Source organism: Lithobates pipiens, unplaced genomic scaffold (assembly GCF_037356315.1).
Source record: "Lithobates pipiens isolate NorthernLeopardFrog02 unplaced genomic scaffold, aLitPip1_a1.2 Scaffold_8, whole genome shotgun sequence".
In the NCBI taxonomy this organism is placed as follows: Eukaryota; Metazoa; Chordata; class Amphibia; order Anura; family Ranidae; genus Lithobates; species Lithobates pipiens.
In genome coordinates, this window is record NW_027507903.1 from 535437883 (window position 1) to 535452109 (window position 14227).

Sequence of the window (14227 nt, forward strand, 5' to 3'; positions counted from 1 at the left end):
GAGGAGGGAAATACTCTGATCTTGGATTATACAATGTATCATCATTCTGCCATTGACCAAGTTCACCCAGCCTTCACCTTGTATAAGAGCAGCATGAACAACACGTTTTTAAAGGAGTATTTGCAGAGCTTTCAGCAAGCTTTTAAAGTACTATTAAGCGTCAAACCTTGCTCCCACTGCTCTGGGTTCCCGGGAAAAGAAGCGCAGCCACGCTCCTAATCCCGTAACAAAGTGCATGCCGCACACCGATGACGTCACTTCATAAAAACTTTACTGAGTGAAAGACAACATACTGCATTTCCCCACCTAGGAATAGTCTTTCAGATGTATTTCACTCCATTGGGCTTAAAGTGGTAACAAACTCTGTTCTACCACTTGTACCTACAGGCAAGCCAATAGTAAGGCTTACCTGTAGGTATTGACAAAAGAGAGGGTATGACAGGGTCACGTAAATTTGTTGTGCCACATCCTAAAACATCACAACAAAGAAGAGGGGGTCCCCTGGGGGTGGACTTTTAAGGCACGTACAAATTATAATAGTATACAAATTATTTTATTACATAAAACCAACAAAAGGTAATTGAATATACAGTATACATTAAAAAGTACACCAACAGGTATATATACAACCAGTATTGATGCTATGTCGTATCATTCATTTGAACAGAAACACCCTACGCGTTTCGGAGCTTGGAAAAGGAGTGTCCTTCTTCAGGGGTGTGTGGATACAATGTTTCTGTAGAATAATACTGTTAACATATATAACAATAGCCGCTGGGCACCATTTGATAAAAGAACAAACAATTGTACAGGACCATATGGGTATATTTGACTCCGCCAATGCTCGAGGTATATGCCCCAGTCTATCTCTATTCAATAAAGTCTTGTAGAGATCCTGCAGGAGTGGTGTGAAAACAAGTCTGCAGTCCCCTATTGGGGAAGAAGATTTTTTTCATATGAACTGGGACTTTTATAGTTGTTTTACCCAGAATAACACTTCACCATATGGAGTTGTGGGAGAGGATGAGAGGTCCGTCCAGCCGGCGTCCTGCCAATAAGGCCTGCAGACCTTATTGGCAGGACGCCGGCTGGATGGACCTCTCATCCTCTCCCACAACTCCATATGGTGAAGTGTTATTCTGGGTAAAACAACTATAAAAAAAGTCCCAGTTCATATGAAAAAAATCTTCTTCCCCAATAGGGGACTGCAGACCTGTTTTCACACCACTCCTGCAGGATCTCTAAAACACTTTATTGAATAGAGATAGACTGGGGCATATACCTCGAGCATTGGCGGAGTCAAATATACCCATATGGTCCTGTACAATTGTTTGTTCTTTTATCAAATGGTGCCCAGCGGCTATTGTTATATATGTTAACAGTATTATTCTACAGAAACATTGTATCCACACACCCCTGAAGGACACTTTTCCAAGCTCCGAAACGCGTAGGGTGTTTCTGTTCAAATGAATGATACGACATAGCATCAATACTGGTTGTATATATACCTGTTGGTGTACTTTTTAATGTATACTGTATATTCAATTACCTTTTGTTGGTTTTATGTAATAAAATAATTTGTATACTATTATAATTTGTACGTGCCTTAAAAGTCCACCCCCAGGGGACCCCCTCTTCTTTGTTGTGACCTGTAGGTATTGTGAATATCTCAAACTTGCACAGTTGAGGAGATATTCAGAGTGACGTTACCGGCACATGCGTTCTGAAGTTCCAGCATACAGTGACGGACCTTCAGAGCCTGTGACGGCATCATGCCCCCGACCACTCATGTAGCCAGAGGATACAAACCCGGAAGGAAACCCGGGGGAGGATGTCACCCGTCTCATAGGTGATAGTGCGGCGCTGGAGGTCTTCATTGTAAAGGCAAGTCTCTCATAATGTGCTAGTATGCGATTTGTTCACAAAAACAGAGCCTTCTTTTTTTGGAACTTGATCACCACTCAGATTTAAATTTTTTACAAAAAAATGAAAAAAAGACTGAAAATCTTGGAGAAAAAAACAAAACAAACAATGTTCTACTTTGTTATAAAACCTATCCAATAAAAAAAAAACGAAAAACACTATACTTGTATATGAATTGTTTTTTTCAAACGTCTACAAACTATAGTATATATATATATATATATATATATATATATATATATATATATATATATATATATATATACACACACACACACACACACACACAAATTTAAGCAGCTATAGATGCTATACTGTAACAATGGTGATCAGCGACTTATATTGTGACTGTGATAAGGTAGCGGGCAATCTAACAGACATTATGTATGTCGCTAGTGACACTAAAACAGTAATACTGCATACTGACGGAAGGGGTTAACATCTGGGGTGATCAAGGAGTTAAATGGTGTGCCTAACAAAGCGCAATGTGTAATATGTGCTGCTTTTACTTTCTAATCTGGCTGATTTTTCTTCGTGCTTTTTAGGGTGAACAACCAGATCGCTGTTCCTATGCACACAGAGTTGTGATCTTGTAACATTTTGCAAAGATTTTACAAAATAGTTGGCTGAAATCTGCTGCCAAACTCGTGCGGTGTACTGAGGGTAGGCAGCGACGTACAGGTGCATTGCCTGTCCTGTCTGTGCTGCTCACCCATACTAAAAATACTATGGGTGGGCGGGAAGCAGTTAAAGTGACAGTCAGCATGTTCTTTGAGATCTGTGCTTAACATTTTCAAGCAGGAGCCAAAGGGTCCTTTAAAGGCTTTTTCACACAACTGGTTGGGGTGGCGGTAACAACTGGTGGTTGAGACACTTTTATTACCCCTTAACCGCTACACCCTTTAGCTGCAGAGCAGCAGCCAAGGATGTACACAAGCCATGACTGTGATGCATTGCTTCACTACAGCAGCAGGATTATATCCACTGTTGCTTTCAGTGGGTTCTACACAATTGAGGCCACTTCGCAAGTGCCCTGCATGCGGTTGCAGTGCACAAGTGCAGATATCAAGAAGTAACGCAGGTGGCTGAGGCAGCAATACAGACATGAATCTCATGTGAACGAGGCCTTTTGGATCAACTATTCATATCTGCAAAATGCAGCATATAAGATCCTTTAGGAAACATTTGAAAAAATTCTAGGTAGTTCTGGCAATATGCTGGCATTCATTAGCAGATAAAAGCACAAGTTAAAATGGTATATTCTGCCGACACAAACCCTCTATCAGCATACAGACACTGTATCATTATTTGGAATGTTAGGAACATAGTATATGTATGGTGTTTATACCCTACTGTATAAAATACTGACAATCAGGACTCAGATACATAGGTGCTCTAATATGTTTGTAATGTGCGCAGTCTCAACAGAACAACCACATGGTGTATGCCTTCAAAGCATAAAGTGCAGCCTTTAAAGTGGGACTCCAGCCAAACTTTTTCTCTAGTCTTGCATAGTGTGGACAGTTTGGAACTTTCAAGGTTTTCATTGAAATGCGTGTTCTCACTGGGTAGATTTCTACTTACTTCCTGCCCTGGAGACCTGGCAGGAACTAAGAGAAAGTCTCCAAAAAGTTAAGTACAAAGAAAATCCAACCTTGTGACATTCATCAACAGGTGCCTCCATTTCTCTACTCCTGTTCCACTGGCAGCTCTAACATTCTGCATTTACAGAACGCCAGCATAAAAGTGAGACTGAATCTCCCAAACTGGGTTACATACAGCACTAAGGACCTGACTGAGCCTTTAACTCTTAGAGGCCCTATCCAAAACTAGGAAAAAATTACAGTTGTGGTTCCATTTTAACTATCCATACTGAAAGGAGCCAAATTTGCTGGCTGAGCGAGAGTGGGGAGCAGCTGGTCAGTGACTGTGTCTCAGATTATAACCCACAGACTTTATTATTTCAGACAGCAAAAAAAAGCACCCTGTGCTGGCAGTATGCATTTGTTGGACTAACATGCACCCACCTATAGAAAAAATAAAAAAAATAAAATAAAAAAAAAAAGATAAAAATAATTAAATACAAAAATATTGCCCCAGAAGTGTTAGACGTGAAAATACGCACATGAAAAAGTGAACCTCCGTGAATACTTTTCTTGTAACTCCAATACCGCCAGTAAAGTCTTTCGCATACCTGCCTGGCTGTAGAGTTAAAATTGGCTTATGTTTCTTAATATTTGGTAAAAACTCGAAAAAAAAAAAAATTCTTAAAAATAATCCTGAGTGTTGGGGAGCAGCAAGCTCCACCCTGGTCATATCATGGCAATCCTCTCAGGATTACAGTTGAGGTGAGTGGATGTGCTGCTGCTTCCTGGAGACTTGCAGCTGCGAGCTGCGGAGCTCTGCAGAGCGGCCATGATGGTGTCGCTGGAGACCGAGCCGAACTCAAAGGAAAATGTTCCGTAGAAGACTAAGATATCCAGCACGAAGATCCATTCGCAGATTGCAGCCAAGTGCTGAAGGAGGAAGCTTTCATGGATGAAAAAGACCCCACCTGAGTGCAATGTTAAGGAAGACAGGCTTCACATTTACCCTAAAACCTATTCACTTTATTTTATGTGGACAGGGATAGGAAGAGTTAAAAGGAAACCTGTAATGAGCATTGTCAATTTTTCTAAAATGTTAGCCATCTGGCTAATATATTTATTCAATGACTTCAACATTTCCTGAGTCACTGACCCAAAACAAGTTTGCAAATCCACCAGTATGCTTTCCTCTGACTTTACTAGGTGTATGCTTGTTCCAGGTCAGTGACTCAGGAAGTACTGGGATCAGTGGCAGACAAGAAACTAGCAGTTCAAAATCAGGCAAACAAATACAACTTTCTTATTTCTCCTAGCACACTTGTTTTTGCCATTTGGGCAAAGTAATGACATTTTCTCTTGATAGTCTTAAGGACAAAGTGACACATTCTCTCGATAGCCCACTCAGGGCAATATTATGGGTTTTTTTTGCGTTCAGTTCCCTCTATGGCATTCTCCCTTAGATCCCCCCAATACACAGCTCTGGCATCATCCCAGTCTGGGTGACTAACCAAGAACAAGTGTGCAGCAGGTGGAAGAAAATCACTTGAGATGCATGCTTATTTTTGGTTGGTGGTTCTGAAGTCACTGCACTAACATGACTGCCAGTCAACTAACATTTTTAGGAAGAGATATCAGAAATGGCAGAGTATATACTTTTCTAAGAACAGCTTTTCTTTAAAGAGTAATGTCACTTTTGTTGAGAAAAAAAACAAAAACAAAACATTCCTCCATGGGCGATCTATGTACATTACATGGATTTTAACAAACGTCGCTGCAGATTCCTACCTTTTGTTATTTTGAAGAAATCCCTGTGTTCGTCGGTGTCCCTGTGGGAATGTGAATCTAATGGGAGTGGTTTCAGAATTGCCAATCAGCTGCTGCAGCTGCAGGGCGCTGATAAAGAAAGCTGCTGGGCCTACATCCCCTTAAATGCAATTTCCTATTGGAAGTATCTCACCAAAAATGACATTTTTGTTGCAGAGGATGCCTGAAATCTGACTGATCTTAGTGCAGACTTCTGGGAAAATCAGTCAGCCAATCACACAAGTAGGAAATTATGTCCACAATCTGTGGACAGAACACCTCCAGGTAGCCATATTGCATTTTCAAAAAATTAAATTACAATATGACTTGTGTCGCAACTGTATACACTATATTATGTTTTCTTTATTTGCCATTTTTTCCCAAAGTGGAGTTACACTTTAAGCCTGCAATTATATTAATAATAGCAAAGGTTTCTTATAAAGTCTTTAGTTTATATCTTTCCTGAAAAAGAATAAAACAGAGCCCGCTGTGCCATCTAATCTAGCCATTCCATACCCATGGTTCATATGCACAGTGCTCCCACCTGTGCTGATATATGCGATTATATTGTACATCTGGTCAGAACTGAGGATTCTGTATTCAGCCTGTCCAGAACATTTTGGGGTTGAGTTACTAAAACTGGAGCATGCAAAATCTGGTGCAGCTCTGCATAGAAACCGATCAGCTTCCAGGTTTTCTTCTCAAAACTTAATTGAACAAGCTGAGGTTAGAAGCCGATTGGCTACCATGCACAGCTGCACCAGGTTTTGCATTCTTCAGTTTTAGTAAATCAACACCTTCTGTCTATGTCTTCCTCACATCAACCCAATCCACACACACATTGTTTTTATTACAAATCAAGACGCTATTACTATTGCCAAAAGGATACTCAGGACAAGGGATGCTAAGGCCACAACGGTCAGGCTTACGCGCAGGTGTCCCACCCAATAGTCTAGTGTGCTAGTGGCCAGATGGTAGGTAAGGATGCAATGTAGGCATACAAACAGCAAACCGGCCGGGAATGCCACTCCTGCACCGATATAATGCAGAGACTTGGCATAATCCACCTGCAAAAGAAACACACAATGGTGACGCAAGACAAGATACATTTGCAGCTACTCAAACTAACACAGCGCAGGGCAACTTTAAACTTGTACGCCAACTGGTCTCCCCTGTCCATCTTTGTTTACCACAGAGATATCTCCTTTTTACAGGAGACAGCGGGTGACAACACTCAGTGACAACCTGCTATCTCATGGAACACAAGCTAAGGCAGATATAAAAAACACACAAATTACCATAGCTCCATATTAAACAAGTTATTCTTTTTGTAATGCAAGTACTTTAATTCCTCTTGAAGTCCTCTGTATAGTAGGTTAGATGGTCAAATGTTAAATAGATAGCTAACAAGAACCAAGCCAATAGAAGGAGAAGGAGATGAGCTCATCAGGGTGAGGGGGCGACGACAAGAGATAAAATAAATATATAAAAAATATAAAAAATTTTTTTTACAGCTATCACTTATATCAGGGTCAGGTTCAGGGTTGCAGGGCCCACACAGAGGAACACAACAACGTTATGGGAAAAACACCTATAATATATACATAGAGTATGAAAAGAATTGAGTCCTTACCTGGAAGTTCCCCACCATGACAAGTCCTGCTGCGTTGGTACAACCAGCGATCAGGGCGACTGTGTTCAGCCAGGAGCCATGGCTGAGCTCTATGACCTGACTGTATCTCAGCAAACAGATCATCACCACTGAGAGAGAGGAGAGTCAGGGAGGAGGGAGGGACACAGGACAAAGGGCTGAGAGGGGCAGGGGATGGATAAGTAAATGTCTGGGTGAAAATGGAAAGGAAAGGATGTGAGAATTGTGGTAGGTGGAGGACAGGGAAATTAGGTCAGTGAAGATGGCCAGGAAGAATGTCTATGGAAAGTTTGGTCAGGAGAAGAAACAGGAGGGTTTTTAGTGGGGACACTCACCCATAAAAGCACCGACATTTCCAATCAGACTGAAGAGACAGCTCTCCGGGGGGTACGTCCCACACTTACTGATAAGACAAGATATAAATATAATGTTATTGCCAAATAAGCAGTTACATTTTAAAAGTGTCAGGTAGAACATTGTCATCCACAAAGTATGTCTAGGATTTAGGTAAAGTGGGGTAGAGCTCACTGGAGACCAGGATTCCAACAAGGAGACTCCTACCAACCCTCAGTAAGGCTGTCACAGGTTCACCTTGGATTTTGAGCTAAGCCATATGTGGTACCCATCTATAAAATGTCCATAAACCCCAGCACCCTTACCCTTGTCACTGTGCATGACTTTCCATCTGATGAGCTAGAAAATTCTCCATATAGCACTATGAGACTCAGAGGATACATGATAAGGTATTTATATGCAGTGCACCATCTGATAGATTGTCTATGGGGATAAGTGCCAGGGACAAGGGAATCCCAGATAGGACTGGCAATTCCTAAACAGGTTGCCATTGGCTGAAGTTGGAGTAAATCTCCCAACTGACAACAGTACAGATTTAGCAGGGGACTGAACCCTACTATGCTCCGTCCAAAGAACAGAATACATATCGAGTAAGGTTTTTTTTTTTTTTTAAAATGCTATTGTCTTAATATAAAAGGTGATCATAATGAAGGCTAATCCTAGTACTAGTAACATGCAACATTAACCACTTCAATACCGGGCCTATTCTGGCACTTCTCTCCATGTAAAAATCATATTTTTTTTTGCTAGAAAATTACTCAGAACCCCCAAACATTATATATTTTTTTAGCAGACACCCTAGGGAATAAAATGGCAATTTTTTATCTTACACGGTATTTGCGTAATAATTGTTCAAACGCCTTTTTTGGGGAAAAAAAACGGTTTCATGAATTAAAAAATAAAACAGTAAACTTAGCCCATTTTTTTGTATAATGTGAAAGATGATGTTACGCCGAGTAAATAGATAACCAATATGTCATGCTTTAAAATTGCGCACAATCATGGAATTAGTGCCAAACTTCAGTATGTAAAAATCTCCATAGGGAACGGTTTAAATTTAATTTTATTTTTTACAGGTTATCAGTTTAGAGAAGGTCTAGTGCTAGAATTGTTGCACGTGCTGTAACGCACGCGGCGATACCTCACGTGTGGTTTGAGCGGCATTTACATATGTGGGCGGGACTTACGAGAGCGAGCTACTGGGGACAGGGGCGTTTTAAATTGTTATTTTTTGTTATCACTTTTATTCCTATTACAAGGAATGTAAACATCCCTTGTAATAGGAATCTATGTGACAGGTCCCCTTCATGGAGAGATGTGGGGTCAATAATCTCTCCTCCAGGCTGGAAAGCATGAGATCGGGGAAAAAAAAAAAAAAAAAATTCACCGATCTTATGCTGACAGCCGTTTATTTCCGGGTACGCAGGGGTGACGTCATAACGTCGTGCCCTGGTGACCATCTGGTCCCCCGGAAATCTCTATGCTCGACATCTGGCAGCGGGCGATTCTTTCCCTGGGCCCCCGATGGCACAGGAGAGCCCTCCCCTTGCCTATAGGAATGATCAAGTGGTGGAACTGCCAATATGATCGTTCTTATTGTGCACAGAATCTTCGGCTGGAAAGATTGATATCTGTATGGTGCCTGTAGCTATAGGCATCATTCAGATATCACTGCAAAAACTAGAGGATGTAATTTTACTATGGCCAGGTACTGAAGTGGTTAAAGGTACACTAAGCAACTTTACTCTTTAACCACTTAACAACCACCCATAGCCGATTAACGGCTGTTCAACTCTGAGAGGCCGTTAATTAACGGCCTCCCAGAATTCTGCTCTCGCACGCCCCCTGAGGCACGCACACGAGAGCATCCGTGACCGCCAGGTCCAGTGAACCCGGCGCATCACGGATCACAGTAAACGGCCGCTCATCGCGGCCGTTTACCACGTGATCGCTCCGTCAAATGACGGAGTGATCACTTGTAAACAAACCTCGGTACAGCGGAGGGGAAAGAGATCGGTGTCAGCAGCGCTGTGGGCTGCATCTCCAGTGCCCACATCGCTGCTCACCGAATTTAACCCCTCTATACCCTGGCAATAGTCTGCAATACCCCGCCAATACTCCGCAATACCCTGCCATAAATTGCCATACCTGGAGATACCCTGCAATACCCAGCCATACTCTGAGATACCCAGCCATAGATGGACCCCCCCCCCCCCCCCCCCCTCCGGTGCTTCTACCAACTTGCCAATACAATCAAAGCCACATTTCAGGCTTCCCAGCCTAGAGGTGAGATGTGGGGTCTTATTGACCCCAGATCTCACTGTAAAGAGGACCGGTCATCCCATATTCCTATTACAAGGAATGTTTACATTCCTTGTAATAGGAATAAAAGTGATCAGAAATTAATTTTTGGGGAAAAAAAATGTCTAACTAAAATAAATAAAGTAAAATGAACAATAAAAAAAAAAAAAAAAAATTTCAAGCGCCCCTGCCCCCATGTGTTCGCATGCAGAAGCGAACGCATACGTAAGCCCCGCCCACATATGAAAACGGTGTTCAAACCACAAATGTGAGGTATCGCTGCGAACGTTAGAGTGAGAGCAATAATTCTAACCCTAGACCTCCTCTGTAACTCAAAACATGTAACCAGTAAAAAAAAATTAAAGCGTCGCTTATGGGGATTTTTAAGTAGCGAAGTTTGGCGCCATTCCACGAGCGTGTGCAATTTTGAAGAGTGACATGTTGGGTATCCATTTACTCAGCATAACTTCATCTTTCACTTTATGAAAAATTAGGCTAACTTTAATGTTTTTTTTTTAAGCACAAAACTGTTTTTTTCCCAAAAAAACTAGTTCGAAAAATTGCTGCGCAAATACCGTGTGAGATAAAAATTTGCAACGACCACCATTGTATTCTCTAGGGTCTTTGCTGAAAAAAAATATATAATGTTTTGGGGTTCTGTGTAATTTTCTAGCAAATAAATGATGATTTTTACATGTAGGAGAGAAATGTCAGAATTGTCCTGGGTGCTCCAGAACACCTGATGGCGCTCCCTGCATTTTGGGCCTCTGTATGTGGCCACACTGTGTAAAAGTCTCACACATGTGGTATCGCCGTACTCGGGAGTAATAGCAGAATGTGTTTTGGGGTGTAATTTGTGGTATGCTAATGCTGTGTGTGAGAAATAAACTGATAATATGACAATTTTGTGGAAAAAAATAAAAGGAAAGGAAAAAAAATCTTGATTTTGCAAAGAATTGCGGGAAAAAATGACAACTTCAAAAAACTCATCATGCCTCTTACTAAATACCTTGGAATGTCTTCTTTCCAAAAAGTGGTCATTTGGGGGGTAGTTGTAATTTTCTGGCATGTTAGGGTCTCAAGAATTTAAATAGGCTGTCAATACTTCAGGTGTGATCAATTTTCAGATATTGGCACCATAGCTTGTGGACTCTATAACTTTCACAAAGACCAATTTGTACTTATTTTTACCAAAGATATGTAGTGGTATAAATTTTGGGCAAAATTTATGAAGAAAAATTACTAATCTGCTAAATTTTAAAACAGAAATGAAGAAAATTTAACTTTTTTACAGAATTTTCGGTCTTTTTTCTTTTATAGCACAAAAAAAACAAAAAAACGAGAGGTGATTAAATACCACCAAAAGAAAGCTCTATTTGTGTGAAAAAAAGGACAAAAATTTCATATGGGTACAGTGTTGCATGAGTGAGTAATTGTCATTCAAAATGTGAGACCACCAAAGCTGAAAATTGGTCTGGTTATTAAAGCGGGAGTCCACCGGGACTCCGCGTTTTTTTTTTTTTTTAAAAGCCAGCAGCTACAAATACTGCAGCTGCTGACTTTTAAAATAGTGACACTTACTTGTCCAGCGTGCCCGCGATGTCGGCACCCGAAGCCGATCGCTAGGTCGTCTGTCGGGTCCTGCCGCCACCATCTTGGGTATGGGAATCAGGAAATGGAGCCTTTCGGCTTCATTTCCCGGTTCCCTACTGCGCATGCGCGAATTGCGCTGCGCAATAAGGACGCTCCCCGCTGCCTCTGGGAGCTGTGCGTTTCCCAGCAGGCAGCGGGGCACTTGCGGGAAGGGGCGGGCACTTGCGGAAAGGGGCGTAAGTTACGCCCCTTTCCGCAGAGAGCTGTCCCGGAAGTGGGTGCAGTTACCTGGATTATCCAGGTAACTGCACCCCCCTCCCCCCTGAAAGGTGCCGATTGTGGCACCGGAGGGGGGGAGGGTTCCAATGAGCGGAAGGTCCACTTTAGGGTGGACCTCCGCTTTAAGGGTGTTTAACCCTTTCATGACTAAGCCTATTTTTGGAATTTGGTGTTTACAAGTTAAAATCCATATTTTTTGCTAGAAAATTACTTGGAACTCCCAAACATTATATATATTTTTTTAGCAGAGACTCTAGAGAACAAAACGGCGATTGTTGCAATATTTTATGTCACACGGTATTTGCGCAGCGGTGTTTTAAACGCAATTTTTTGGGAAAAGGGACACTTTCATGAATTAAAAAAAAACGAAACAGTAAAATTAGTCAAATTTTTTTGCATAATGTGAAAGATAATGTTACGCCGAGTAAATAGATACCAAACATGTCACACTTTATAATTGCACGCACTCGTGGATTGACGACAAAGTACGGTACCTAAAAATCTCAATAGGCGAAGCTTTAATTTTTTTTTTTACGGTTACCAGGTTAGCGTTGCAGAGGAGGTCTAGTGTTAGAATTATTACTCTCGCTCTGACGATCGCGGCGATACCTCACATGTGTGATTTGAACACTGTTTACATATGCGGGCGCGACTTCCGTATGCGTTTTCTTTGCTTTGCGAGCTCGCGGGGGCGGCGGGCGCTGTAAACATTTATTTTTTATTTTTATTTTATTTATTTGAAAATTAATAAATTGTTTTAAAAAATAAATAAAAAATTTGATCACTTTTATTGCTGTGACAAGGAATGTAAACATCCCTTGTGACAGTAATAGGTGGTGACAGGTACTCTTTATGGAGGGATCGGGGGGTCTAAAAGACCCCCCACCCCTCCTTTACACTTCAATGTATTCAGATCGCCGAAAACGGCGATTCTGAATACCGTATATATTTTTAAAACCGGCGCCATTGGCAGCCGAGTAAACGGGAAGTGACGTCATGACGTAGTTTCCGTGTTTACGATTAGGATACTGGAACGAAGCCGATTACGGCTTCGTTCCAGTTCCTCCCCAGCAGCCGGAGGCGCCGGATCTTGAATCGGTGCTCCCGATCGAGCGGGAGCACCGGTAACAGCGGCGGGAGGCGGCGCGAGGGGGGGACGTCCCCTCCCGCTCCTCTGGCATAACAGCCGAGCGGCTTTTAGCCGCTTCGGTTGTTATGACTGGATAGCCAATCGCCAGCTGAACAAAACGGTACCGGGATGATGCCTGCAGGTGCGGGCATCATCCCGGTATACCCCCCGGAAGCCGAGTACGCATATCTGCGTACGCTCGCGGGAAGGGGTTAAGTGCCCAGTGGTCAAATGGTTAAAAATAATCCATACACATCCACTACTTACTGGTCCTGTAATCCATTTTTCACTAAATAGAGTCATACCATGACCTCTCCTTGCGACACCCCCCCCCCCCTTCTGTTTGCAGTTGTGTGCACTGCTCTATGCACACCAAAAATCCCAGTCCATAGTCTCTTGTCCATCTCAGGATTGAGCAAGAGAGAGAGTAGCTATCTTTCCACATAAATACCTTGTTCTCAGCTGCATAGGAGCTAAGGGAGAAAAAGCAGAGGCACACTGAGCTCCCCAGTGAATGGCTGTGCAGTGGGAGTGTGTCAGGACAAGTCTGATCATTAGAAGAGAGTACACCGAGTTTCCAGCATAGCTAGAGAACTGACCATCGTGTACTCTTCTGCTTAGTGTGGTCAGTTTTTAGTAGGAAAGCAAGGACTGGGACTGGCAGGAACACCAGGGATTTTACATAAAGGAAGCATTACAAAGAGAACAGGATACTCTCTCATACAAGTACATGGTACAGCAGGAACATATCAAGATTATGAAGTGTTGGGGTAACAAAATGCTTTAAGGTATTGCTTATATTCTAACCCGAAGCAGATATCTATATAGTAATTTTTCTGTAGGTAATAATGACAACACTGAATAATACAGGAAACCTTTCTGAGAGAATAATAAAGGCCGACTTCTCATTCTATAAATGAAGTTCCCTGCCTGTCAAACTGACTCTAATTTTTCAATAGACAGAGCAACTAACCAAAAACCAATATCCAGATAAGGTTTTATGACTTTACTAAGACATCATTTATATGCATACTTGTTCCAGGTAGTGACTCAAGTATTTAGGCTAGAGGGACTGTAAAATAACCAGAATCTTTTAGAAAAAAAAAAAAATATCAACAATTGCAGCCCCTTTGTCTTAGGGAAAGTTTACATTAGTGCTACAAACAAAATAGTTGTTTCAAGTGCATGTAAGTTACCGAGGCACACTATACAGACTCTGCACTCATTGCCCCTTATGCAAGGTTGCATCAGTATGTGGTAGAGGCTTCAACTGGCATGTAAACATCTCAGTTACCTTTTACAAACCCCTGGGCACTCTTTTATAAATAGGGACTGCCTTCCACTAGAAAGCTGGTGCTTGACCCCCAACCCTTCCATTTAATAACTTGCCCATAAAGCGATGAGTGACCTCACTGACCAATCATAAGACACAAGAGAAGGTGGGGACTTCCTAGTGGAAGTTGATGTTGTGAACGCACAAACATTCTTTTTACATAGGAGCAAGGAGTACCGGTAACCTTTAAAGCCTGGCAAGGGAGTCTGGGGACATTTAAAGGTGTAATGATCAGGAGGAACAGATGATCACACATCAGTAGGATTGGTGAGGGA

The 14227-nt window shown here is 41.9% G+C and overlaps 1 protein-coding gene across 1 annotated transcript in view; it reads right to left on the reverse strand.

The window, feature by feature from the left end:
- Positions 1-3310: 3310 nt before the first annotated feature.
- Positions 3311-14227, reverse strand: part of TMEM150A (transmembrane protein 150A) — a 28452-nt gene continuing 17535 nt past the window's right edge. Inside the window, exons 5-8 of the mRNA XM_077469571.1 lie at positions 7299-7366; positions 6946-7073; positions 6202-6379; positions 3311-4477 (exon numbers count right to left, since the gene is read on the reverse strand). Of these exons, the coding sequence (XP_077325697.1) occupies positions 4236-4477; positions 6202-6379; positions 6946-7073; positions 7299-7366 (616 nt within the window). The 3' untranslated portion in view covers positions 3311-4235. The remainder of the gene's footprint in view (positions 4478-6201; positions 6380-6945; positions 7074-7298; positions 7367-14227) is intronic.